General features: G+C 42.1%; 2 protein-coding genes across 7 annotated transcripts in view; both read right to left on the bottom strand.

Moving 5' to 3' along the window:
* bcr (BCR activator of RhoGEF and GTPase) overlaps positions 1–2,599 on the bottom strand; it is a 76,990-nt gene extending 74,391 nt beyond the window's left edge. The window contains exons 1-3 of one of the 3 annotated variants that reach the window (XM_054612636.1): positions 2,316–2,599; positions 1,492–2,189; positions 985–1,422 (exon numbers count right to left, since the gene is read on the bottom strand). In XM_054612636.1, the coding sequence (XP_054468611.1) occupies positions 985–1,422; positions 1,492–2,189; positions 2,316–2,599 (1,420 nt within the window). Of the gene's footprint in view, positions 1–984 lie in introns of all 3 variants that reach the window. The other 2 variants (XM_054612635.1, XM_054612634.1) reach the window with 2 other exon arrangements.
* Positions 2,600–4,232: 1,633 nt separating this feature from the next.
* atp2a2b (ATPase sarcoplasmic/endoplasmic reticulum Ca2+ transporting 2b) overlaps positions 4,233–27,500 on the bottom strand; it is a 26,619-nt gene continuing 3,351 nt past the window's right edge. For 2 of the 4 annotated variants that reach the window (XM_054612639.1, XM_054612637.1), the window contains 20 exons: positions 27,263–27,367; positions 25,029–25,167; positions 17,566–17,646; positions 16,719–16,804; positions 16,041–16,196; positions 15,717–15,858; positions 15,262–15,428; positions 12,190–12,278; positions 11,922–12,024; positions 11,642–11,773; positions 11,388–11,507; positions 10,897–11,115; positions 10,637–10,760; positions 9,882–10,093; positions 9,459–9,679; positions 9,122–9,324; positions 8,728–8,813; positions 8,476–8,609; positions 7,999–8,116; positions 5,553–7,841 (listed from right to left, as the gene is read on the bottom strand). In XM_054612639.1, coding sequence (XP_054468614.1) covers positions 7,569–7,841; positions 7,999–8,116; positions 8,476–8,609; positions 8,728–8,813; positions 9,122–9,324; positions 9,459–9,679; positions 9,882–10,093; positions 10,637–10,760; positions 10,897–11,115; positions 11,388–11,507; positions 11,642–11,773; positions 11,922–12,024; positions 12,190–12,278; positions 15,262–15,428; positions 15,717–15,858; positions 16,041–16,196; positions 16,719–16,804; positions 17,566–17,646; positions 25,029–25,167; positions 27,263–27,367 — 2,910 coding nt within the window. In that variant the 3' untranslated portion in view covers positions 5,553–7,568. Of the gene's footprint in view, positions 5,279–5,552; positions 7,842–7,998; positions 8,117–8,475; positions 8,610–8,727; positions 8,814–9,121; positions 9,325–9,458; positions 9,680–9,881; positions 10,094–10,636; positions 10,761–10,896; positions 11,116–11,387; positions 11,508–11,641; positions 11,774–11,921; positions 12,025–12,189; positions 12,279–15,261; positions 15,429–15,716; positions 15,859–16,040; positions 16,197–16,718; positions 16,805–17,565; positions 17,647–25,028; positions 25,168–27,262; positions 27,368–27,500 lie in introns of those variants that run through there. The other 2 variants (XR_008531717.1, XM_054612640.1) reach the window with 2 other exon arrangements.

Here is a 27,500-nt window from a genome sequence, read left to right on the forward strand (position 1 = left end):
GCATCCCTGGTCCTCATTCTCTTTCTGTGTCTGTTTTTCTATATCTTTCACTATCTATCTGACTTTTGTGACTCCTGCACCCTGCTGCCTGTCTGGTACAGCAGGGCACCAGTCCCATATCTGTTACAATATAGTGAGCGATAAAAAAAAAAAAAAGACAACAAGCAAAATGTGCAGCTAACCGCACCTCGGTAAACAACACTCAGTGACTAAAAATCATGTCAAATATTTGAACGAGCCGAGCAGTGTTTGGTTATGCAATGGAAAATTCACTGTGGAATTACAGTAAACAAAGTCCTACTAATGTGCTTCTTTGAGCGACACAGTCCTCTGTTGTTGGGCTTGAACTGCCAGTTAGCTCCAGGCTGCACATCTATCTGCTAGCTGCGTTTTTTTTTATTACAGGTGCCATGGCTCAGAGGCTGCAACTAAGTGGTTAGGGATACGGCGCATAATTGTTTGGAGAGTGGATTTCTTTTGTCCTACTCTGTGATAAAAGAGTTTCAGCTTGGAGTCTTAGGGAATCAGGCAGAAAAAGAGACAGGCAGGCAGATGGATACCTGTGATTGAAATATCATACTCAGAGCCGTGGGGGTCGTCTGAGAAAGGCTAGACCTGCAGTTTCAACCCAGACTGACCGCATTTGTTGTTCACCCACCCGACTGACAATCCAGGAAAAGCAGAGGTGGATCTGTCATCTGTCTCCCACGCAAGGCCATTCAAAGAGCACACAGTCCTGCATGTACTATCAATCACGTCAACCTTCGGCTGCTTTGTGTGTGCTTGTGGTTTTAAAGAGGAAATACGTATTACGTGAAGAAGAGGCTAAAAATGCAAAAGAATAGGTGCCAAGTCATGACTAAGCTACACCCACTCATTTGTTATTCGTCCCCACACAACCAGACATACTGAGTTTCTCTGTGGGGTCCACAGCCCACCTGCTTTCCATCACAACAAAGATTAGAGACAGCGGCCACCACTCACCTAGGTGGTCTCCATGGAAACTGTTGTCATGGGATGTTCTACCATGGGGCAAGAGGTCATGGTGGGCACCAGGTGGCCAGATTTGACCGGTCTTGCGAACGCTCACAATAGTGGCTTCAGACATGACAACGTGGCCTCCCTGCTGCCGGTGGTGGCGCTTCTGGGACTGCGGCGTTGGAGGGCTGCTGCTGTCGAAAGAGTGCTGGGAGTTCTGGGAGTTCTGGGATGGCGAGCGGCTCTTCTCTCTAAAGGGTCGGCGGAAGGCCGTGGTGGGACTGGGTGAGACGTGGCTGGACTGTCCTGAGGAGAAGTCCTCCTCGCTAGACGTCAGGTTTTCGTTGGAGCTGCAGTCCGGCGTGTAGCCACCGCCTCCGCCCACATCCTCAAAGCTCCCTGGGGAGTAGGAGCGGCGTGGCCAGGTCAGGAGGTGGTCATCGCCTGCCCCAAGTTCTCTCATTGTGACCCCACTACCACTTCCGCCAACGCCTCTCCCATCTCCACCGCCACCTTCACCCATCATCACCCCACCAACATAGACACTGGAGTAGGCCTGGAACTCGGAGGGCTGCCAAGGAGGGGGTGGAGGTTTGCCACCATTGGCCCTCCCTGCATGCCGCTGGTTGGGTTCCCCGTCTTCATATTCTGCATCATAGCCGCAGGTGCTCTCAGTGGACCGGCCCCTGTACACCGGCCTGGCGCGGAGCTCCCCGGCCACCGTTGCCAGGTTACCTGGGAGGGAGTGAAGAGATCTCTTTCGCTCCATCTGCATGGCCTGGCTGCCCAGGGAGCTGATCTTGTCAGAGACGTCACGGTCGTTGACCCTGATCAGACCCCTCTCGTGGTGGAATTCCATGTTGGAGTAGAACGGCGGTGGCGGCGGCGGCAGCTGCTTCTCCTGGCCCTTTGCTACGTCTCCCGCAGAGTGAGAGTTGGCCCGTTTGATCCTCTCAAAGTTGGACCTAAGGGCCGCCACACCAAGTCCCATTCCCAGCTTGTCCTTGGGGTCGGAGGGCATTTCCTTGTCTGGGGGCGGAAGGTTGAGTCTGCGGGGGGACACTGAGATGCCGCCTCTCTGCTTGGACGGCGAGAGGCCATCTAGGTTGTCGCAAGACATCGACTCAGCCTGCTGGGGCACCTCAAAGGCCGACTCCAGTCCGTCTCCGTGGGAGGCCGACTTCCTGGCCGGTGGAGGCCTGGGTTTGGACCTTCCAGCTCCATCTCCAAGAGGCTGATAACGGCTCCTTTCCATACTACCACCACCATACCCTCCTCCAACTAAACTTACTCCAACTCCACCAGTCTCCTGCATGTGCGGCTGCTGGGACTGGCACTCGGCGCCCTGCGTGGCCGCGGGGTCCATCCCCTCGTTCAGCGGCGTCTTCCTGAAGCCCCACCGCTGCTTGTCGTAGCTCTTCCTCTCCTTGGCCAGGAGGGTCTGCAGGTAGATCATGCGAAAGCGCTCCTTGTTCACCTCCTGCTCCAAGCGCCTGATGGAGGCTTTGCACCTCTCCAGCTCCTGCTCAATGCCCCCAACGGATCGCAGCTCCATCTTGGGGGGATCAGACTCTGGGAATTGTGCTTTCCACGCCTCGGTGAACCCCACCGGCTCCACCATATTGTGCCTGATTTATTTCTGTGACTGACCCTGGCTCACACACACACAGGGGTGAATGAAGCCAAGGGGCGCACCGTTTGTCCCCTTTTTATAGTCCAGTTCGCCACAAAGTCCTGATCAAGAACAATGGCCACCTGCAGTCAGGGAGCAGTGACTGTGTTTAAAACAGGCCTGTAGGTAGTAACCCGTTCAGAAACACACCGTGTAATTGCCGACACTTGTCGTGGGCTGCGCAGATGCGACCATACATCCCATTCTGAACAAGAGAACCCGGCTGTTCAGGCAGAGGGAGAGCTGGGAATGTGTGAGGCATGAAAAGGAATAATAGAAAGCAGCAATCTCATGCAGCTCGTCTTTCTCGTGCATTATTCCAGAAAAGCACACTTTCCAAAAGAAGATTTTCTTTTTTTTTTTCTTGTTTTTTTGTTGATTTTCTTCAAATCTCAGCCTTGACACAATGACAGCATCTATCCTCGCGGGGTGACACGGGGGATCCAGCTCCCAGGGAGAGAGAGAGAGAGAGAGAGAGAGAGAGAGAGAGAGAGGAAAAAATAAGAAAGTGTTTTTAATCCTGCTGTGTTTACTCACTGTCTCTGTCTAACAATACGTGTTTGTCAGTGATAGCGGGTCTGATCACTCTCTGCCATTCATATGGCAGTAATCCCAGGTGCTGCTGCTCCAGACCAAGCGTCTTTGTACCAGCAGCGCTCAAGGAGAAAGGATAAAAAGCGCAAAATACAAGCGACGACAACATCTGAGTTTCTCAGGGGACGCGATCCAACGGTGTGATCCGGTTTAGGTAAATAAATAGTTCCGTTATCCCATTTTTTTTCCTCCACGGTACCTCTGTGGTATTTTTTTTTGGTTCTGTTCTTTTCCAGGTTTATCCCCGTTTCCTCGGCCGTGATGGTGCCGCTGTGTGCGCTCCCATCTCAGGCCAGCAGCACTGGAGGGCTGCAGGAATGGGAGGGACCAGAGACCGAGAGCCTGCCTGTTAAAGAGACAGGCAACCGTTCCCATCGTCACAGTCCACATACAGCTATGGATATGAAACTCGGCTGTTTAAACTTATTTTTGTTTCTCTTGTTTTAGAGAAAATCGTTTGCATAAGCAACCATAGATTTCGTTATGTTGCTTTTTTTTCCTTTATTTTACTGCATGATTGCTGCTCAGACAGCTGCATACATACACATCATAGATTACCCAAGATGCATGTTTTTAAAATCACCTTCCAAATGTTTTAGGAACTAAGTAAGATACCACTTCTCCCAGTATCCCTCTACTACAGCTGTTAGTGACAATTAGGAATAATAATAATAATAATAATAATAATAATAATAATAATAATGTCAGGATATTAGCCTGGGCTCCTTTAAAAGCTAGTGACTGTACCTGTCATTCAGGTGTTACAGAACATGTAGAGTACTGATGATATCTTTAACCCAACAGCGCCACCCAGTGGGGGAATATAATATGTACATGTATTGAAAAGAAAATCTAAGTTTTCAGTGTATAACTTTAAAAAGAATTGGCATATAATTGGCTTATAAATGACGTATTGTGTAAAACTGTGGAACATAGCCTTTGCTATTCAAGAATGCAAAAATTGACACAATTCAAATACTATGTTTTATTTTACCTGAAACCACAACCTCAGTAATGCATGTACAACCATTATTAGTCATCAATAATGATCTGTCTTTTTACATGTTATTGTTCTTCGATCAGGTGTCGCTGAGGGGCCTGCACGGGCCCCCTCACATTAGATCACAGTTTTACAGCAGTTGATAAAGATACATGATGATAATAATAATAATAATAATAATAATAATAATAATAATAATAATAATGCAGAGGCATTTGGACAACACTGTTGTATTGCAGGATTACCAATGAATCAAAGTGTCTGTTGTCCTTATTGCAAAAGGACTACTGAATCTGAAAGTAAATGGATCAGTGATCGGCCTACAGTGGTTATCAGAGGGGGGGAAAAAATTGAAGTAAAAAAACTCAAGTAGAGCACAGTCAAGTTCAGCATGAGTCATCTCTCCATGTCTAATATTGTGCAAATTATTCAAACCGTTACAATAAAAACAGTGATTTACATATCTATGATATATCCATCTTAAAACCATCTTAATATGTCATTTGAGTATAATACATTAGAATCTATAAATACAAATCGCAAAGCCTACATACAGCTGGAACGCATGCATGAATGAATGTTTTGTACACTGACGTACAGTTGTTATAGATTAAAGGTTCTCTATGTGACAAGCTATCATGAAAGTTGGAAAAGAGATCTTCATGCAAGGAGGAACGTCGAAGGGGTTGGAAAACTTTCCTGCACACAAAACTGGAATAGTGTCGTATTGATATAGCATCTTCACACAGAGGTATAAGTGTGTTAGGAGTGTGCGTGTGTGTTGTGGTGCACGGGGCAAAAGGAAGTGGATTTCCAGCCCAACCACTTTTAAGTATACCCCTTATGTATTTGGTCTTATTACTGTGAAAACGTGTTGGGGTTTTTTTTTTCTGTGCAAAGGTACACACACTGCTGGTCATCACGGAGTCTGAGGTGTGTGTGAAGTTAAGAGTGAGCACACATGCTGGACTCTGGACAACTCCAGCTTCTGAGCCCACTCTTTAAATTTTGTGACGCTTTTTATGAGAGCCAACCTAAAAGGGAGAGGAGAAACTGTTAGTACAAAACACTATAAAACCAGTTGACAATTTTACATTTTTCTACCACACTATCAAGAATAGGTGTGTTTTTTTTGTTGTTGTGTCAGAGCGGTGAAAAGAACAGCATAGTGACATTCACAATAGCAAACGTGGTCAACATCAACGCCTAATCAATATTTATTTGTATGAATCATCAACACTTATCACCCCCTCTCGTACCTTTAATTGGAATTCTTTTTTTTTTTTTTTTTTTTTTTTTTTACAACCCCTTTCAGTGACCTTGATGTCTTCAAGTTATCAAGAACATTTCCCAAAATGCTTCTCTATTTAAAGGTGGAATGTTTTTTTTTCTGTATAAAGTCTGCTGCAAAGTTCCATTAGATTCTAATGAAGCGATTTGGTATTTAGTAGAGTGTGAACAAAGCAAATGGATACTCACTCTAGTGACAGGGGAGCCAATGGAAGGCATTGAGGAAGAAAAGCACACAGTTGTTAAGTGGAACACAAACACACAGTGCAAACAAACCCAGGCTTCTACCCAAAAAACATGCTTTAGATTTGTCACATGTGGAAATTCACACTTAATAATAATTAAGCTTAAGTGGTCTAAAATTAGTGCAGATGACTGTATGGGCTGTTCCAACATGTATACACTGCCACACAGTGCTGTAAGCCCAGCACAAACCACGACCTCCAATTATTAAAGCCTGTAAGATTTAAATATACACAAGATCTCTGTGCTTTGAATATCTCCGCCCGTCATGTTGTGCCAAAGACACTGAAGCATTCATGTGTCTGAAATGATTTGTATTCAAGTTTAATATGCAGATACAAAAAAAAACCATTGGATATGAGTAATGTTGATAGCCATCGGCCTCAATCATATTAAATAAAGACAGAAAACACTTTGATTCAAAGGGTTTATGAGTGTATTTTTCCTTGAAGTAAAAAAAAACAAAAACATTTTGGGTTCTTATTTGCAATCCAAGTTCATTTGGAGTACTTTGTGTATTAGTATTTTTTCTTAGGATTTTAATATTCCTGTCCTTTGAATCAAACGCCATGGAGATGGTCAATTCACATACACCATCCCCACTCATCTCTGTCTCCACAGCAAAACACAAATAAAGTTAATGAAAGTGAAAAAAAAATCAATCAAAAAACAAAATATATCCTTATAAATGTTAGAGGGAAGGAAAATTTTGTTCTTGTTTTCTGCACAAGTAAATAGGGGCACACCTCAGATGTTACGCTTAAGCAAGACCGTTTAGGAAACTATCTAGAGATGAGCAAAAAAATATCTTTTTTTATATCATATTGAGGTAGCTGTGCTCTGCCCAGTGCAGAAAAACTGGCTTGTTTTCAAATCATTATAGTAAAAAAAAAAAATAACATCCATGAGGTTAATTTATAGTCTTACATGGGGGGGGGGGGGGGACAATCACAATTAAATTAGGAATGAGAATCCACATACAGTTCATGCTTGGTCACAGGACATGCGGCTTTTGTTTTCAGATTTTTTGTTTTGTTTTGGTTTTTTTAGCGGAGCATTCAAACGTTCACTCCCAAACCTTTCCCCGTCCTCGTCTGCCACACGGAGCTTGTCCTCTCTGAAAAAGTTCTGAGTTTATACTGAAGACACAATGGTAAACATGAGAAAAAAAATAAATGAAGGCGGTATGTTGTAGCCACACTGGTCAAACAATTGACGAAGCCATTAAAAAAAGTTGCATAAAATTCTATCTCTGTACAGATCGATGGGTTTCTGACATCTTAATGATCTTTTCACGAGAATGGAAGCTAAACAAAAGTATTTGGTGTCGTTACTGTAGTGACTTAAGACAACTGATATTCTCAAAATCATTAAAATATATAAACCTTAAAAGGCAATTTTAACAAAGTAATAAAAAAAAAACTGGCAACAGTATATTTTCTTTCGAAACCAGCAACAAAGTCCACAGCTACAGGAGTGATGGTCTTCTATCACTCTCATTTAAAGCCTCACCCATTCAAAAAATCCTATCCCAACTCAAAACAGGTAACTTCTCAACGTTGACATTTCATATAATTTGTTACGATTCATGTGTTAAAGTTGGTCCTTCTCGTACACACACGGTAGGCACGCACAAGTACACACACTAACTCTACAAACACGCACGCACGCAAGCTATGCACATGTAGGAAGGCAGAGAGGGAAGAGAGGGAGAGGACAGAGGGAGGTGATGGCGGTGGTGGGGGGGCGGGGAGGAAATGGAACAAAAAGTTGAGGTTGTGCTCAAGTCAGTCAGGACCAGAACATGTCGGCCATGTTAGTGTCGGTGCTGTAGATCCAGAGGACCAAGGGGAGAGAGAAGGCCACGAAGGGCCAGGAGATGCCCTCCATACATGCAGACAGGCAGCAGCCTTTGCTGCTGTCGGGCTTCTCCAGTTCTTTACCGGGCTCCAGGTAGTTCCTGGCAGCAAACTTTAGGAACTCGTCAAGTAGAATGACAGGCAGTGACATCTTGAGCACCATCAGCCACTGTGTCAGATTCAGTGGGGTGATCTGGAAGATGATCTAAAAAAAAGAAGCGCACAAGACAAAAGATCAAGGTTCAGTCTTCGTGGTACACGTTCCAATTTGGAGAGACTGCAGACTTCCCAACACTGCTTTCATTACTCATCTCACAGTATCATTAAGTATTTGTCAAACTAAAAAAAGAGATGTTTCTCACTGGGAGAGGCTCCACGTAGAGGATGAGGAAGTGAAGGGACATGGAGAGGCAGATGGCGCCCAGCAGCCACACGTTCTCCCAGGGAGGCATCCTCAGCAGGGACTGGTTCTCTGACACACTGAGCGACAAAGACAAATGGACATGTTTGTTAGACGTCAGAGCAAGCACTTACGAATACTGCATTGTATGTTTATTCCACCATATAAAAACATAGGGTCTGTGTGTGAAAGTGGAAATGGAGATAAAAGCCAGGATGTTGTAGCACAGACATGGAGAGAAACTAGTAAACGGCAGTGAGGCTTGCAGAAAATAACAATGGAAAATTTAAAGATTTGGAGTTGAACACAAAGACTTATCTGGGGGGAGGGGGAAAAAATACTGTTTTGGTTTCTGTTGACTATAAATCAATAATTCTGAACATGTTGGCTGCTAATTTATTGTTAATAACAGTTGGGAGGATGCCTTGCTCAAACTAACCTGTTTAGGGCATTGCACATCTCAATGGTGACCAGCACAGACAGGGCCATGGTCATCGGGTAAGGGGACTCAAACACCTTACAGTCCAGATCCAGGAACTCTGGGTTATCTGGGCCACACTGCAGGAAGTGGCTCTATGAGAAGTGGTAGAGGGGGAGAAAAAACAGATTAAAGACAACAGCAGATTAAATTAAGTTTGTGTTGAAGTGTACATAATTAGCATGATAGTAGTTAACTGGCTGTAATTCATACCAGCTGGTAAAACGTGATCCTTGGACCATCCTCAGCAGCAACAAACCACCAGGCAGCAGCACCAACAGTGGCAGCACCCACATAACCTGGTGATCAAACCAAAAAGACGTCAATCACACATCCAATGTCACAGATGACTGGCTACATAAATCCAAGACAAAGGCAAAATGTAAGTAGATGTTTCATTTTTCTAAAGCGGATAAATGCTGTCCCAGTGTACGGTGGTCTGCTGATGGTCGATGCTCAGCAGCCCTTTAAACATAATAATATCAGCAGGCATTGCTCATTAGGTACCAGTTCATATTTGCTGACTTTCACCCCAAATTCTTTGCTTTTGAGTCGACACGGCGAAGAACGGAATCGCTAAACACACACACACACATCAACCACTTACATCCAATGGCTAGGTATCTGAAGAAGAGCCATCCAGAGATGAGGGGCTCGCGGGCGTTACGTGGTGGCTTGCTCATGATGTCCAAGTCTGGAGGGTTGAACCCTAAAGCGGTGGCAGGCAGACCGTCGGTCACCAGGTTGACCCAGAGCAGCTGAACGGGGATGAGGGCTTCAGGGAACCCCAGAGCCGCGGTCAGGAAGATGCTACACACACACAAAAAAAAAAAGCATGATTATGAAAGAGTAAAAGAAACCGTGGGATGTTAAGGAATAATGTACGTGTGTTTAACAGGATCAGGTTGTAGAGGGAATAGAGTGGTTCTTTCAGTCATCCTTACCAGACAACTTCGCCCACATTGGAAGAGATGAGGTATCTGATGAACTGTTTCATGTTGTTGTAAATGGCTCTGCCTTCCTCGACAGCAGCTACGATGGTGGAGAAGTTGTCATCAGCCAGCACCATCTCAGAGGCGGTCTTGGCCACAGCTGTGCCTGAGCCCATGGCAATACCAATTTCAGCCTTCTTTAGAGCAGGAGCGTCGTTGACTCCATCACCAGTCTGAAGGGAGAGTGAAAACAAGAAACTTGTGAAGAACTATTTTTGCATGAAAATTACTGAAAACTTTCCATTAGGCGATTACTGAACTTTTTGTTTTGGAGGAAATTGTGCATGTTTAAAATGTTTAAAATAAAATAGATGTTAACGTTTAATCAACAAGCCAGAGGTCCTATACACACTTTGAATAGGTGAATGGGCTTACCATTGCTGTAATCTCATCATAGGACTGCAGATACTCAACAATCTTGGATTTGTGTGAAGGCTCAACGCGGGCGTAGCAGCGGGCCTTGACCACAGCGTCTCTTTGTGCAGCAGGTGACAGATCATCAAACTCCCTGCCAGTGAACGCCATGCTGGAAACATCATCGTCCTCTCCGAAAATACCGATACGTCTGCAGATGGCCACTGCCGTCCCTGTGACACAAATGAGAGCAAGTTTACTTCTCGAGGTATGCATCGTTTTTCTACTACGGTGGAGGCACGTGCAAGCAACTCCGCTTTCCTGGCCTCTGCTTCACCGCAAATCGAGGAGCTAGTGGATGCTTTGATCCCTCGGATGTAACTGAAACATTAACATTTTCCGTCTCTATTTCATGAGGTTGCATTACTTTTTTACCAGGAGGAGCAAATTCAATCCATTTTTACACAATTTAATGCCATGGTTGGTCACATGGAGCAGTAATACCAACCACAGACTAACAGTATACTTTGTCTCAATAAGAAATTTAACTTGCCCTTTTTGGCTCCTATACTAGGTGGGACCATTTTCCTGTGTGTGTGTGTGTGTGTGTGTGTGTGTGTGTGTGTGTGTGTGTGTGTGTGTGTGTGTGTGTGTGTGTGTGTGTGTGTGTGTGGTAGTAGAAGTTCAATGTTCTCTTCAAATATTTTAAAAAGTGGTTAAAATGATTTGAGCAAGTCAAATTTTCTCTCTAAGCAGAGGTGACTTTCTCTACGTACCCTTGTTGTCTCCAGTGATCATGATTACTCGGATGCCCGCAAGGCGGCAGAGTCTGATAGAGGCTGCCACCTCTGCCCTGGGAGGATCCAGCATGCCCACACAGCCAACAAATGTCAGGTCAGTCTGGATGATGAAAGAAAAATAGATGCAACATTCTGATTTTAGCCAACAATGTCACACCTAAAGACTTAAGACACCATAAGTGAGACAAAAGCTTGAGGTGAAACCATCGATCAAATTACTCTGTCCCGGCTCTCACCTCATATTCAACAAAGCGGGTGCAGTCCTCCAACTTAAGCTCCTCTTTGACCATGCGATGGTCTCGGGTGGCGAGAGCCAGGCAGCGCAGCGTGTCCCTGCCTGTTCCATATTCCCTGATCACAGACATTAGCTTCTCCTTGATGCCAGGGCTCATGGGCACCTTGTTACTGCCTACACGGATGTGTGTGCACCTGTCAATCACTCCCTCAGGGGCACCCTATGAGCATTCAGGGACAGGAGAATTAGAATACAAAGGAAAGTACAAGATACTTTCAATAAGCAAAACATTGTATTTGGTAACATTTTTACCACTTACATGGTCATTATAATACTATCAAGTGAATAAAAAGCATTTATTCTAATAGCATGGATAGACTTCCAGAAAAAAAGCTGATTAACAATTTCTAGCAACACCAGTTACGTCCTATTTTGTCTCCACCTTGGACAATTCAAATCCAAACAGTGATTCTCAATTTGTCAATTTCCTACCTTTACGAACATCTTGCCAACAGAGGACCGGGCCTTATTAGCAGTGCAGTACACAGACATGGACTTCCTGTCTCTTGAAAATTCCAAAGTAAACTCTTTCTTCATCAGCTGCTTGATCACCTGAAGATTAGATTAAAAAGAATGACAGTTAGTTAGTTTTACTGTAGTTGGTTAGTTTTGGTTTGTTTTATATTATTTGATTAAATTGTTTCTAATGCATAAAATGACTTTTGAAGAGCAGAGGGGTTACGTACAGAATTACAGGCGTTGGCTCGCTCAATCTTGGACAGGCCTTTGACATCTGTATCAAACACGTTCATCTTCTCCACCAGGCATGTCAGAGCAGTCTCAGTGGCCTCACCCACCTTCTCATACACACCTTTGGTCTGGACGAACACACAGAGAAGCAAAAAAAGCATACGGTCAATCTTCATCTGAAATTGTCACACAATACATGTAAGCCATTGTAAACGGAGCCACATAGGCACTTAAGGAGTATGTGCCAGCTAACATGCAAACAGATTCACTGCCAACCTCATTATAGTCCAATGAGGAATCATTACAGAGAGCACAGATAGAGGCCAGCTCCACCAAACCATCATACTGGGAACATTTGACCGGTTTGCCATCTTGGAACCTAAACAAAACACAGATGTAAACAGAAAGCAACAAGTGAGTCAATGTATAAATCAAAGCGTTGCAAAAATACATTTTCGCCTTCGCTTTTAACCTTTAAAGTAGTGTGATTTTATATTGTTATGCGTGCATCATTTTCATATTGCGTTTGAGACTATATACTCACACTTCTCCTTCCGGCGCATATGTGGAGCCAGTAATAGTGAAGTCCTTTAATGAACAATGATTGCCCTCTGCCTGATCGATGATGAACATCTAGAAACACAAACATTGTAGAGAAAAACTTAACACTCAGAGAAAACCTCTGTAACCTCTATTTTAAGAGCTGTATACATTCTATTGTATTTCTAGGTCTTAATGCCAATAAGATAAAAATGGACAGAAAAAAAGCAGAGATTGTGATGGACACTGCATCCACCAGGTGGCAGCAGACCACCATCCACAGGAAAAAAAAACCTTCATATCAAGATTCAGCTTGAGCATAGAGGGGAGTATAATAATGAAATGCTGAGCCAAAGCAGACGCTGAGTTCTCTGGTGAGAAGGGTCCATAAATGTCATCTTACAGCAAGGCAGACATAGAATTCCTCTATGTGCAGTCACACTGAATAAATACAGTTTATAAAAGTGAATCACTCTAAGGCGGAAATAGTTTGACCTTGAGTATCCAAACCTTTGGGAAGCAGAAGAGGGTTTTTGTGTCTGGTTTATTGAGGATCTCCATAAAACCAAGGGAAGAATTGTATTAACCACAATGAGAACCATATTATAATCATATTTTTTCCCGATCCAAATATAAGAGGCTAAGAGACATTTTGATATTAGCCAAGTAAAAGAGGAAAAAAAAAAAGCAAAGATGTAAAAAAACAAAAAAAAACACAATAGAGGTTTTGAATCAGACATCACTCAAACTGTTACCATAGATGTCAAGGGTATGCAATCACTCGTTTCACTTTCTTACATACAAAGCACCCAAAATTGAAAGGAGCAAAACAAAGATACATGAAGGATGAAAATAGAAATATCTGAATAAAATGATGAGCTGGCATTATGGCTGTACTCCCTTCAGACACGACCAAGACTACAAAAAGCAGTGATGTCAGTAGCAGTCCTCTACAAAACAGAGCAAGTGAGGAATGGGATTGAGAGAGAAACATTCAGTAACTCAGGGCACCAAATTTTAGTACGGCCCATTTCGGACAGAAGAAGGTTTGGATGATTCGAGCACAAGCTCCTCTGTCAGTGACTATCAGATAGCCAGGAATAGAAATCCTTTGGTTTCCAAAATGAGGCCTTTCAAAATTGCTAAGCATAAAATTGACTTGAAAATTGTGCAGGATGAGCAAGGTAAGAGGAAATAGACAGGGGAGAGAGAGAGAGAGAGAGAGAGAGAGAGAGAGAGAATCTTCCAACACAAGGTCAGTTATGCAACTCTACTGCTGGTTCTGCTGCAAGTGACTAACTACTGCATACTGATCAGGAGTGGAAGGAGGAGGGAAGAAATGAGGAGGGAAACTGAAGACAACGGGGATAAAGGGCTGAGGAATAGCACCAAGAAAGCTGGAGGGACGGAGCTGGAGGGGGAAATATAATGTCAAAAAATAAACTGGGGGGCAACAAATCGTAAACACTTCGTAAGACTACACTAGACAGTAAATATATAACAGTTCATATAGCCTTAAGCTGTTCATGCTCATAAGGGATTTGGGAAAAAATAAAAATACAACATGTCATTTTGAATCTTATTTCCTCTCTACTCGTGTACAACTTAATCCTTCATTCTTCATTATTAGCCTTTCAACCTCAGAAGTGCTAAGGGCTCAACCAATCCCGACTGTCAGCATAAAGCTGTCTGGGGTTTCCTTATTTTTCAAGTAAAAAGTTTACACTTGAAAAGTTCTCAGATGTCAGGAAAATAGCCAGCCCTCTCTATTGTCATATAGGGCATAAGTTACTATTTTTCAGACTTTTCTCCCATTTTTCTTTCAGTTCCTATGCAAGGCAGACCTTGACGTCATGCTGTTGCCATGGTGAAGATGTAAACTGACCTACACAGCCAACAGTGACGCCATGTGTTTGCCATGCCTCGACTCACATCGATGCTAGTGTTTGTTTTCAGTTAATAAATATTGTTATATTCGGTACCTAAAACTAAGGCTAGGGTCCAGAAAATGTTAGGACACAAAGTTTTTAAGAGACGGACAGCTTCATTTAATCACTGGCGGATTCCAGTGCAAATGGCCCACTGCGTCTTCTGTTTAAATATTGTGGTGTGCCACTAAATAAATGTTCACGGTTGTTTGTTTTTGTTAGTCAGTGTGCATTACATAATATTTTTTATATTCCAGTAGGTGGTTGAATACAACAGAAGAGGATGGTAATGACAAAGCAAAAAAGTCACACCCACATAGCGTGATAAACGAGACAGGATCTGAGTTTCAAAATGGGTCGGGTGGGTTGCATACGGGGCTGCACAATTTCTAAATTTAAATTTTCGCTAAACCACAATATAAACCACTGCAATTTTTGCATTGAAGGAGGCACGTTTGGTTAAAAGTAGAATGTGTATCAAATTATATATATATATATATATATATATATATATATAAAAAACCAACAACAACATTTTAAATTAAATATTGTCATGCTGCATAGATGTCGTGGCTACGCATCATATTCTACAGACTACGTTTTTCTTTGTTTGGTACAGATCCTTCAAAAAGCACACCATACTCTTTTTTATCTTCTATCAATGGTCAATTTGGTAAAAATAATTATGGTTTCCTTTAATATAGCAAGTCATACTGCAATATCCGTCAAAATAATTGCAATTCTAATAATAAAAATTTAAAATCGTTCAGCCCTAGTTCAGACAACGCCGAAGACTCCTGACAAATTGAGCAATCTGCGCGGTTGACAGTCGCATCTGGAGCAAGGGGCCCTTCATTTGTTGAAACTGTGAATTCTTGTTTCCCTTCTTACTCTAACTGCAGATTTCTAACTGATTGATCCACAGACTATCATTGCAAAAGCTCGCTGGCTAGGTTGGCCCCTTCAAAAAACATTTCAATCAAAAATACATATACACAATTTGTTTCTGTATCTAGATTGTTGTGTGTGTGTGTGTGTGTGTTTATATCAGATTTCTAATAATTACAAGAAATTCACATAAAAACAACACAATCTAGCTTTTGCTGAAAGGTTTTGGGGGTTTCTGCCACTGTTAACGTTTCTCTTACCCTGCACACAGACATCTGATTGGTGGTCAGCGTGCCGGTCTTGTCAGAGCAGATGACAGATGTACAGCCGAGGGTCTCCACAGACGGCAAACTGCGGACAATGGCATTCTTCTTGGCCATGCGCCGTGTTCCTAGAGCCAGGCAAGTAGTGATGACAGCAGGCAGACCTGGAGACAAACAGCAACAAACCCAGACAGGAAAAAGAGTGTTAAAAACATACAGGAAAGAAGATAAGCAGTTACAGAAAGAAGGAGGAAATCCATTTATATTCATTTATTTACTCAAGCGAGGATACAAGTCATTGTCCCTGCTTCATAAACTAGTGAAAGACAGCCCATGAAGTAGGATTTTCCAACCAACTGTCCTGCAGTCAGAATAAAGGCACAGCATAGGAATCTCTCATGGAATAGAGCAAGTCAAGGGCAAGGCGTCATGACTGTAGCCGTTCAGCTTACCCTCAGGGATAGCAGCAACTGCCAGAGCCACAGCAATCTTGAAGTAGTAGACAGCACCTCGGATCCAGGAGCCTCCGTGGACAGGATCGTTGAAATGTCCAATATTGATGATCCACACAGCAATGCAGATCAGTGTAATAACCTTAAAGTATACATTAATTTCAAATTTAAAGATCATATTAAAAGCAAACAATTAACCATAACTGAAATCCAAATAATAAATGATGATCAATCATAATTTCCTGAAGTTGTTTTATTAACATTTTAGAGTACAAAAAGGCAAAAAACAACAACAAAGGGAGAGAATTGTGTAACATAAATGACCTTGGACAGCTGCTGTCCGAACTCATCCAGCTTTTGCTGCAGTGGTGTGCGTTCCTGCTCCGTTGAGGCCATCTCATCTCGGATTTTGCCAATCTCTGTGCTGCCAGCTGTGGCCACTACCACACCGACAGCCTTACCAGCTGCAATGTTGGTGCCCTGTGGGGGGGAGGTGAAAAGCAGAAAACATTACCCATTAGGCTTCTGGGCATAGGGGCCAAACTAGTTCAACAACTATTCTGAGATATGTGTCACAAAGACACAGAAAGGAGGTTCAACATGCAGCAAGTATCAACATGCAGCAAGTCTATAAAATCTGTTTCTAAATACATTTTGGAAATCAGTAGCTGCTGCCATATAAGCAAACGTGACAATTTATTTTGTCGATGAATGGAAACTTGGACATGCACGTTTATTGGAAAGGACATACACGTTATTGTATGTTGTCTTGCATGTACAAGACAGAAAAGGTAATACCATTAATAAACAATTAATTATTTTCCAAATGTGATACAACTCTCAAATAGACAAATGGATATAAAGAGGGATCTGGGGTTAAAAAAAAATAAAGAAGGCGAGTAGGAGGATCACAGCAGAACAAAATTGGCTTTATAGGAGCAGTCAGACGCAAAAAGTGTAAATAATATTGAACAGACTTGATTGGTCTTGTGAGTCACTCACAGAAAAAAGCATGTTTTTCTTGTCCTGGTTGACAGCACGTGGATCAGGCACAGGGTCAGTGTGTTTGATCACAGACACAGACTCTCCTGTAGGAAGATGAAACAAAAGGACATATGAGAGGGGAGCAGCGAAAAAGTTTCTACACCGGAGAGAAAAGCGGTAGTTTTGATTCTTGGTTGACACTTTGGGCAGATGTGTGTGGAAAAGGCTTTGCAGCTGAGCGAGCAAGCCTGACAATTATCAAATACTGCGTTGCCACTGCCTTTCCACCCTCATATCTGATATGTGCTTGTGTCTGTGCGTTTAATAAACTGTGTGAGGTCTGCACTGTTCTGATGGAGCAAGGCAGGGAGCATCTGACAAGCGGTATGGCCATGAATGGGGAAGGGAAGAGGGGAGAAAAATAGCCGAAACTCTAAAATATCCCATGGAATTTACTACCAATTAAGGCAGCAGAGGAAGACAAGCGACTTAAGGAGTTGATTCACATAAACCTCTTCTCTCGTGCATATATCCTTCAATATTCCCCCCTTCTTTTCTTTTCCATCCAAACCGCTGTCCAATTATCCATCAAGAGATGTGTCCCTTTACTTTTACTTTCATCCACATCACACTAATGTTTTGCTACTGACTAAACAGCCATGACAACAGGGAGTATTGAGGACATGTGCGTAGAGGACATTGCATATTATTGGTCTGTCTCTACTTTGATCAAAAGGCAGGCCAAGCATTGATGTCCATTTATTCTGTTGTAAGCCATGTGCACTTGGTCAGGGCACAGAGACACAAACATGAAGAGATAGAAGCTCACACAAAAAGGGGTTAAACAATTAAGACATGGTTTTACCTGTGAGAATTGACTGGTCTACCCTCAGTGTTGTTGACTTGATCGATGACAGCCTGATGTCTGCAGGCACTTTATCACCGACTGTGGACAGAAACAACAAGGCATAGGAGACACTTAAGTACCTATTTACAGTTTAAAGGGATCTGTAAAAGGCCCAACTACAGGTGGATGGTTACTTTGCACAACACCAGCAATAAAAGGAGATGAGTGATGTTCAGATTGATCAAATACTCCAGCCATGTAAAAAGGACACCTATAAAAAGGAAAAATGTTAGAAGATAAGATAAGCACTATAAACAAACAAAAGTCAGTCCACACAGAGACATTGTAGTCTTTGGAATTAAATCAATGCTGTATTAACCTAACTAAAATAATCAAACTCAAAGTTATTTGTTGGAAAGAAGCTGAGGGAAAAGAATTGTTCTTCTGATCTCCTGCACAGGACCCAAATAGATTACTGCTCATTCTTTCCACTAACACAAGGGTTTAGCAATCCCCAGTAAAACAAATGTAAAAATGTAAATATACTCTTAAGTCCAAGGAAGTGTTTCCTCTTCAGAGTGCGGATAAGTACCATTAAAGCCACTCGCGTTTATTCACTTTGCTTAAAAGGGTATCAAAATGTTTTACTCCTCTGTAGGATTTCACATGCAGTGTTGAGTCTGATCTGGGCAGATAAAAAGTGCTGATGATGAAACATTCAGCTCTGTGTTTTGATTGAAGAGAAATGTATTTATATGTTGGACCACGTTTGACATTCAGATGCCCATCTGCTTTCAAGTGATATTAGTCTTTAAGGTTTCTCGTTACAAAGCCCTTTTATGGGATGGGACTGGAAAAACAAACAAGCAGTGTATTATCTCTTGAGAAGTCGGATCTTTGATGAAGAATCAAAGAACATAACCTTCAGGGGATGTTTAAAAAAAGGGATCTGTAAAGTACATTCAAGTCTTGAAACTAGTATGTTCCTCTATAATACAGCACTGTCACAGTTAGAATACAAGCCAACGAAAGGTCCCCGAAGCACCCCAAAGTTTATTGCTGACATTTTAATAAAATTCTAAAAGAATGCTAGAAAACGCCACTGTTGCACCAAAGTGAAATATTACTTTAAGCTTTAAGTAAAGACATTGCACAGGTTGAAAGGGTGACGTTAAAAGCAATATAAAGCAATGACCCAGAAGCTCTTAAGAGGTCTCTCTGTGGACAGTGGTGACAGACATGTAAACCAACCCTTGGGCCTCTGCAGTGCCCTTCTGAGTAGAGAGGAAGAGGGGAGGGAGGACAAAAGGAGAGAATGGGAAGACGGATTAGAGGAGTCCTGCAAAACATGCGTCCAAAAATGGGAAAACTATTTTGATAATTTGCAAACATATGCTGCTGGATTTGGGGGGAAGGGGGAATGATCAAAACTGCTGTTTTAAGCAAGGAGAATCCGCTCCACGTCATGGGAGTTAAAATAGAAAGAGTGTGACCTCCTCTTTGGTAAAAAAAAAAAAACTGCTCATTCATTCCCACCACTCTCATGAGTTTGTGACACACTTAAGCAACTCAGACAAAGACTTAAGTGAGGATATTCTACACATCGCTGCAAGGTTTCACATCTTGTTTAAACTATACCAATAATCCCAAAAATCAATGTTGTTACTGTAAATGGACCGTAATATGTGGGAATGCTGAGTTCATTGTGAGTGATAACGCTCCTGGACTGTACCAGCTGCACTACCAAATTTGGTCCTCCACTTGACTCGAAGCCGTCAAAGCCACTTCATCATCTCCTGCTTGACATCAAAGTAGATCCCCTCGCAACAGACAGGAGACAGTGAAGAAGATGAACACGCATAGCATGAGGGGAAAGACAGAAAAACAGACCAGGAAATGCAGTCGCTGGAAATATTAAAGACTCAAAGCCCTGTGGGAAGGTTCCCACAAATAGTCACCAATTACAAAACCTCCTACGTCAAAGAAAGAGTGACCCTTCTTGCCGCTCATTGGTGTAGGAAGTAAGGGGGCAGCAAGAAGAATAAACCACTTTCACAGGCAATGAGAACAGTTTTGAAGCAAGAAAACATTATAAGACCTATCAGTTATTACAGACTTTTAAATTAAACCATTATCAATAACAAAAAAAGGTATGTTGGTCATCTTAATTTCCACTAATATGTTGTGTTCACCGTCATGACAAACCCATTTCTCCTGCTAATAATGACCCCATTACATTTCAAAGAAAACAAAATCATGAATAACAAGAACATGTAGGGATGTACTGATCCAACTTTCTCAGCCCAGAGACTGACAACGACACCTCGGCCGATACAGAGTACCGACATGATACCAGTGTTTGATTAGTAACATGTTCTTCTCACTGTGTGGGAGAGACTGGGATGATTCTTTTATGAGTCAGGCAGCATCGACATTAAACATTGCTTTCCTAACTTTGTGAAACAAAATGTAACAAGCAAATAAATAGACAGAAATTGAATGAATGGTTACGTTTTATAAAAATAATAAATTGTACACCAGCAACTTGGTAAAATATATTCAAAATTAACCGGATTCACAATTCAGGTGTAAATCTTTGTAATATAATTAAAATTCCTGTATACAATATATATAGGATATTAAATTGAAATGAATAGTTCGGGCCCACTGTCACCAATATTTGATCCAGCTATAGGAGTCAGTATGGGCACATCCCTTATAGTGAGTAGATAGATGAGCATTAACTACAGTCCAATGCCTCCAAAATTACTGTTGTTGTTTATTAATTTATTTATTTTCAACAGATGTCGTTGCAGTGCCCCAAAACTTGCAGCTGCCTCCACTTTAGAGAGATAGCATCTTTGCTTTCATCTTACATCACATGCTCTTATTTTTCTGGGAACATGGACAGCCTCAGGGATAGGGACCTTTCTTTCTCCCATGTGAACAAAGAAATGTATCCGTTTTATCGGTTCCCTAGTGTGATGGACAAATGTCAGTCTGCATACACTTAAAGTGATAACACCACATCAGCTTGGAGAGAGGTTTTCACACCCTATCCAGTGTCTGTATCTTTCCCTCCTTATACTAACCATGGTCAAAGCCCCTTCTCCATGTCAATAATAGTATAAGCCTCAACTCTTGCAATGAGTCAAAGAAAATTTTGGCGAAGACAACCAAACCAAAATAATGAAGTCCTTTGGATTTGAATTATAGCGCAAGTTACACAGCACACAACTATTCATCATGGGGAGTCCAGTGAATCTTAGGAGGCCTTCAGAGATTGTATATTTTCTCTCGCAGTGACTGGGGCTCCCTGATGTGTTCGCACGTAGTCTGCAGCCCTCTGGGATCTTTCATAAGTTCCTCCAGCCCTCAGGGGACTCTTCCCCTCCTCTTATGAAAGGACAAATCTGATCAAATCTTTACATACACAAATACACATGACAGTGTTCACTACAGATCCTTTCTGTGTTCGAATAATGAAGCCATTACATTGGCAGAGGAGGAAGCGAAGAGGGTGGACAAGTGTAAAAGACAGTCAGCAGAGGACGGGCAGAGACAAATAGCTTAGGTGATGACAATAGACAGACTGTCCTATACTCCAAACACAAGAGAGGAAATCCATGTGGCCATCTGGAGCACAAATTATTTATCAAATTGAATCAGTACCCTTTCTAAACGTTACATCCCATCATGCCGTCTCTGACAACATTAATGGGGAACACTGCCCTCAGACTGTGGTTAAGATAAAACCCACAAATCACAAAAACAGAGGTGGTCTCACTAACAGATATACACATACGAGTTACAATCAGCCAGAGAGTTACGGAGAGCATCAGTCAGGGGATGAGAAAGAAAGTGGAAAGAAAATGTCACTCTTTTATGCGCAGGATGTTGCTGCTACAAGGGTCAAGGCCGTCACTTTGGCAACAGACTAAGAAAATCTAGTCCAATAAAGAATTGCACAGTGAAACAAAAGCAACCTGGAAGCAAAGAATTGGCACTGCTGCCTCCGTAGAGTGCTGGCAGTAATAAAAACCGCTAGACTCACTTTGGGTTTTTAATGAAACCTTGCCATACTCAGGAGACCAAACAATGTATGAATGGCTCAACTGAGGGGACAGAGAGTCATTATGACGTGGGATAACACAAGCCAGGAACTGAGGGCACAACTGCAGATAACCAGGAAAACTACAAACCCTCCCTGGGAAATAAGGTTTAATGCAAAAAAAAAAAAAAAAAATAGCATTATCTAAAACTGAAAAACATCTTTGGCTTTGCAAGCAACTTCAGTACACATGGAGGTTGACGCCTTACTGTCATTTCACCCATTCTTCCCCACTCACAGAAAGAGTGATGCGCTCAATGTATTTCTGGTGTTAACAAGACGACCCTTGATTAAGCAGAAGAAGCCCACTTCCACTCTAAAGAAGCTACATGAAACCAACAGTCTATTTTGACTGCTGGTGTCATTCCGTAATGCTTATTTCATACTACACAACTTTAGCCTTTACTTTCCACTTCCCAACAGTTTTTGGAGCTACCTGACAAAAAGCCCCAGATCAGAGGCAAATCCCTGCCGGCCAAGTGCTCACAAATCAGTGCTTGAGTGCTATGTGTGAAAGGTTCAAAGATGTGAGGTTCACCGACGCATCGCAGACACCCTGCTGATATCTAGCATGCTAAATTTCTGGACCTGTCGGGGAGTCTGGCAGCTGGCTTCTGTCGATGAGAGCGCAAGACCCGGGTTCAGGGGAAATCTGGTGGAGGGGTTGAGCCAAAGCTCGGTTGTTTGATGTTTGCATAACAAATAATAAAAGTGTGGCAACAAGCACGACTAGGTCCCATCACTCAACGACTTCTGGTGACTAGTAGTTCTCTTGAATACCTATTTTGAATACACTTATTGTAAGTCGCTTTGGATAAAAGCGTGTAAATGACTGTAATGTAATGTAATGTAACCCCCTCCTCTCGGTGAATGATCTTGTAGTGTGTGAGCGTACAGTACAGCAAGCCGACTACTTTAAAAGTTGTGTATCGTGGCTTGGTTCAATAATCAGCAACAACCTTAGCTTAAATATAGTAAAATTAGAATGAACCAAAGGCCACCATTTTCAGACTTTTCATCTAAAAATATTTTATCTGAGACCAGACTGCGCTGTGTGACCGCAACCTAGATTCTTTTCTCATTAAGCTGGCAGCTCAGAACTATGCCACTGATGCATAAGGGGGGGGCAGGTGTATCATTTGATGCTGTGCCCAGAAAGACAGACAAAACCAAATTGGGGTCAATGATACCCAATTCATAGCTATGCAGCAAAACAAACTGTTTATGCAACACAGCAAAACACTCAACTGTGATAAGTAAGCAAACACTGCTAGCCTGCAAGAAGCCTCACAGTGTATCCAAAATATGGAATGAAAAACAATATTATAAACACAAAGGAAAACCCATAATTATTAGTAATTCACATACAATTGCTCAGACGGAGCACAGCTCTACATCTTAAAGTTCCCAAAGGATATAAACCATATGCCTGGTCCGACAAGACACTTTGCAGCCCGGCATTACACTTATAAATCATCAACCATCACACTGCAGCTCGATGGGCGACTAGATGCCGCTGCTAACCCAAACACATCCATGAAGAGCTCTTAGGCTAACTAAACTATGGTAGCTTCTGCATATACTAGGCAACATCTTGCATCTCAACTCCATCCTCATTACTCATGTCACCTCAGAGGCAAATGCAGCGGGTTTAGGACCATATTTATGTGAACAGCTTGCTGCCGCAGACAGTAAATCAAATGGCCGTAACTTTGTATACAAAGCATGTAGGCCTGCTTGTTTGATTCAGCTACTGGCAGGTTGAATAATCTATACGGCTCTGAACACAAAGAGTGAACCTTCTGTGATTATTAAATAACACTAAGCCAAGTTCAGCCGTCCATGGTGACATCTTCTCCTGTCAGACAAGAACACGATAAGGAGGCTATAGAGGCCACATGATCACCAATTTGTAAAGCTGCAGTTTCAAAAACAGCATCTTTAGAAGCTGCTAGCAGTACATGACAGTAGGGTTGGGTTCTAGATAATCAATATTAATTGATTCTGATTCCAATAAGAATTAGTGCTACTGTGGTTACGTTGTTGGAGTAGGGAAATAAATTACTCCCACTCAAGTTAGACTGAAATAGTTGATTCTTTAAGTACATTTATGCCACAGAGTGGGACACAACATTGCAAAACACAATAAAGAAATATTTTCTGTAACTCGACTGCACTAACCTAACATATTTTATGGGAAGCTACATAATTAACAGAGTCAGAAAAAAAAGAAAGACAACCAAAGATGGACAAGAAAGAGGCCCACTGAAAAGGACCGATCAGAAAAACACAGAAAAAAGAAAAATGAGGAGCAGTGACGCAAGGGCACAAAACATATGTGGCTCTTTTTAAGTTGAGGTTAGGAAAGAAAAAATGATATTGGGAAACAGACTGGGCATCTGCTCTTGTATTGCATAACTGCTTTACTGACTTGGTACTACTATTATTCGGAAATTGTCAAGGGGGATGACCGGGATGAAGGATCAGCGATGTGTGTGTGTGTGTTTGAAACTGTGTAAAGTGTTCGTCATAACACTGTTCATGTTTACAGAGCCGATGACCAATGTCATCTGTACATCTCTTACAGTTATTAAAAGCATCCGTGTGTTAAAGTGTAGACATCAATTCATCATCACTTGATTATTTAAATAAAAAACAGCACAACGCAGATATGCTGTCCGTCAGCGATTTATCAGATTAAACTAATGGGACGTGTTTAAATAATAAAAAGGCTCTGCATGTGCAGTTGCCGCATGCAGAGCGCACACACTCGTGTTAGGGACACTGCGTTGAGAATAAACAACTCTCAAAGTGAGAGTTTGGATTTTCTGAAGTGGGTTTGTGTGAGGGATTTATCCATAGTCAGTGTATAACCTACAATAGACGGCAGTCTGCACTCCCCCAGTTTGGAGAGACATGCAGGAGTCCCTACACGGGAGCAAAGATATGAACTGCTGTGGACAAGGTCAGAAGTAAAACACACTTTACCCACCTAGAAGAAAGGCCTAATTTAAGAAAACAATAACTGTCTAATCTGTATGCTATATTTAGAATATTTTTAACATTTGATCTTGTCAGACAACCCTTTCCAACGAGAAACTGAACAGAAAGTTAAACTCTATACTGTTTCACTTTCAGGCCAGTTCTCAGACAAATATTTTAAATATAGCATTCATTAAATTTGATATTTAAAGTTGAACCTTTCTTTAAAGTGGCTTGAATATATCTTGCTGCTGCACCCGTCCACAGTTGTATATTGCTTTGATCCTGTGCTGATACTCCTGTCTGCTTCTCCATCGACTGTAGGTAACACACAGACTACCTCGTAAACACCCGCTTTAAATGATCCCTTTAATGCTTTTAACCATACCTGCAACCTCCACGATGTCCCCAGGCACAATGTCCCTGGCCTTGATTCTCTGAACACTTTTCCTGTCCTGGCGGTACACCTTCCCCATCTCTGGCTCATACTCCTTGAGCGCTTCAATGGCATTTTCTGCATTTCGTTCCTGAGCAGTGGAAAAAGGATGAAAAGAAATGAAAAACAAGTACATTTCACACAAACACTGAGCCTGGGCACTGGACGAAGATAGAGCCAATGCGAAGTCTCAGAAATGCTGCTGTAGTTAGAGCATCATTATTAAAAATGGACGGATTAGTATCGAATCTTTACATAAGCAAAGCGACAAATAAAGCTATACTAAGTGCACATGATGAGTGATCTAGGCTAGGCAGCGGAGCCGAGGTATGTTAACACTGGGACATGTTGTAAAAGGCTGGGAAAAAAATGGGAAAGAAAGCTTTCGCCTCGGTCACTTGGTTTTCTCTTCAAAGATGTTGAACAATTCACCTTAGAGTTACCCTAACAACGGGGATTTTCTATTCCAAAACATATCTGTAAGTACAATGACATTCTCCAGTTTCCCCAAAATGCTCTCTTATTGACTGCTCAGTTCGTTCCGGATCACTCCTCTCTTGCACTTTTCTGTTAGTGATGTCTTCACCCTGCCTGACAGATCGCTCTCAGACCAGACAGTTTTAGTGACAGCTCCCAGCCTGGCTGGCAAGCAGGCAGCACTCAACGAGACATGGCAAGACAGGGCACACAACCCCGGGACATTAAAGTCTTTTGTAAGGAATAGCAGCAGGGACACACAGTCATTAAAATGGCTGCCAGTAAAGGTGAGGGCTTACAAGGTTAAAGAAAAAGCACACAAAGCATTAAAAAACTATCAAACCTTCTCAACAGGTAGAACTACATCAATAACAGCACCAGCCAGTACAGCCTCCTCCACCTCTACAGTATTCACAGAGTCTTTGTTTCCATGAACAAAGTCAAACAACCAACCACTTACTGTAACAACTCCCCATTTACACACAAGCCTCAGCAGGACCTTCAACAAGTGTTTCATTTACAAGACAATCGAGCAGAGACCCACCCAGCCGGTCAGGTGTCTTCTTTGCTCTAGTGTGGTTTGACTTTCAATCATGGGGATTATTCTTCAAATTAGTTTATTAGACATTTATCCAAGGAGACACTTGGGGGGAAGGGGGAATGATTTTTTTTGCGAGATATCTATAAATCAGTATGAGACATGCACGGTCCCTCTTAAAGTAAGAAAGAAACAAGCACGCATCTTGTGAAAAATCCAAGGGCTTTAGATTGAATTGTTGTTTGATCAGTTCCCCGGGCGCTTCATTGCAGCCCACTGCTCCTCCGGGATGGGTTAAATGCAGAGAAATAATTTCCCCATTGTGGGACTAATAAAGGCTTAATTATATTATTATTCTTACATCAACTTTATGTAAACTAAAGATCAAACAACTGAAAACTTATAAAAGTAGGTATTATTAATAAAGGTCACGCAATTGACATATGGCCACTTAAGAGATTTCATTCAATAATTGTATTAATTAGCTTGACAGATGTGTTTCTTCATTCACTGTCAAATGTGTGAATTAAATCAGTTTTACTGTTTCTGGGGTTCTTTTATCTAACACCATTCTCTGCAAACAGGTGCAAGGAGTGAGTGTATGAATCTATTGTAACTGTCTCCAGGGAAATATCCCGTATTCTAAACATTTCGAAATGTGATTGAAAAGGTGTCTGTGAAAACAAAAAGGACAACATGTTTTCCTTTGTGTCCAGATGAGTGCCCCCATCCTTGACCGTTGCTGCCTTTGCTTCCTGCCTATAATTGAGGCGTCTGTTAATGAATCAATACTGCTTCTCATAGGAAGGGACACTGTAAATCCTGGGGGAAAAGCCAATCCTCTGCAGGCACATGTAAACATAAAAGGCATAATAATACCCCCTTACAAGCACCATTAAAAACAATTGCACCTCTCCTCATCTTTTCAGCATCAAAGTAACAGCCCATCTACCATCATCCCCTCCTGAGCAAAGTTACTTCCTAAGAAAAGCTCATCCAACTATCCACTGTTAGGAGATCATTTCAAACTGGCAAAAAGAAGCTATTGTAACCACTTTTGAGGCCACTATTTATGAGTATTCATAACTAAACATTAACATTTGGCTCAATAAGAGAAGTTTTTAGAAACTCATACTTAGACTAGATAGATTTGTAAATGCAATCTGTTTACCTGCCAGACTCCTACGATGGCATTTGCTATGAGAATAAGCAGGATAACAAAAGGCTCCACAAAGGCTGTAATGGTTTCTTCTCCCTCTTCAAACCAGGCCAGCACCTAGACACACAAAACAGAGAAAAATAAATGAACAGTAAGTAAATACACTTAAACAGTTAATACTGAAGTGTGAGACACTGAGACAATTAAAGTCCTGACAGGGTAACATTAGCTGCACACCCAAAGAACAACA

The sequence above is a fragment of the Anoplopoma fimbria genome, chromosome 14 (assembly GCF_027596085.1).
Source record: "Anoplopoma fimbria isolate UVic2021 breed Golden Eagle Sablefish chromosome 14, Afim_UVic_2022, whole genome shotgun sequence".
Classification (NCBI taxonomy): Eukaryota; Metazoa; Chordata; class Actinopteri; order Perciformes; family Anoplopomatidae; genus Anoplopoma; species Anoplopoma fimbria.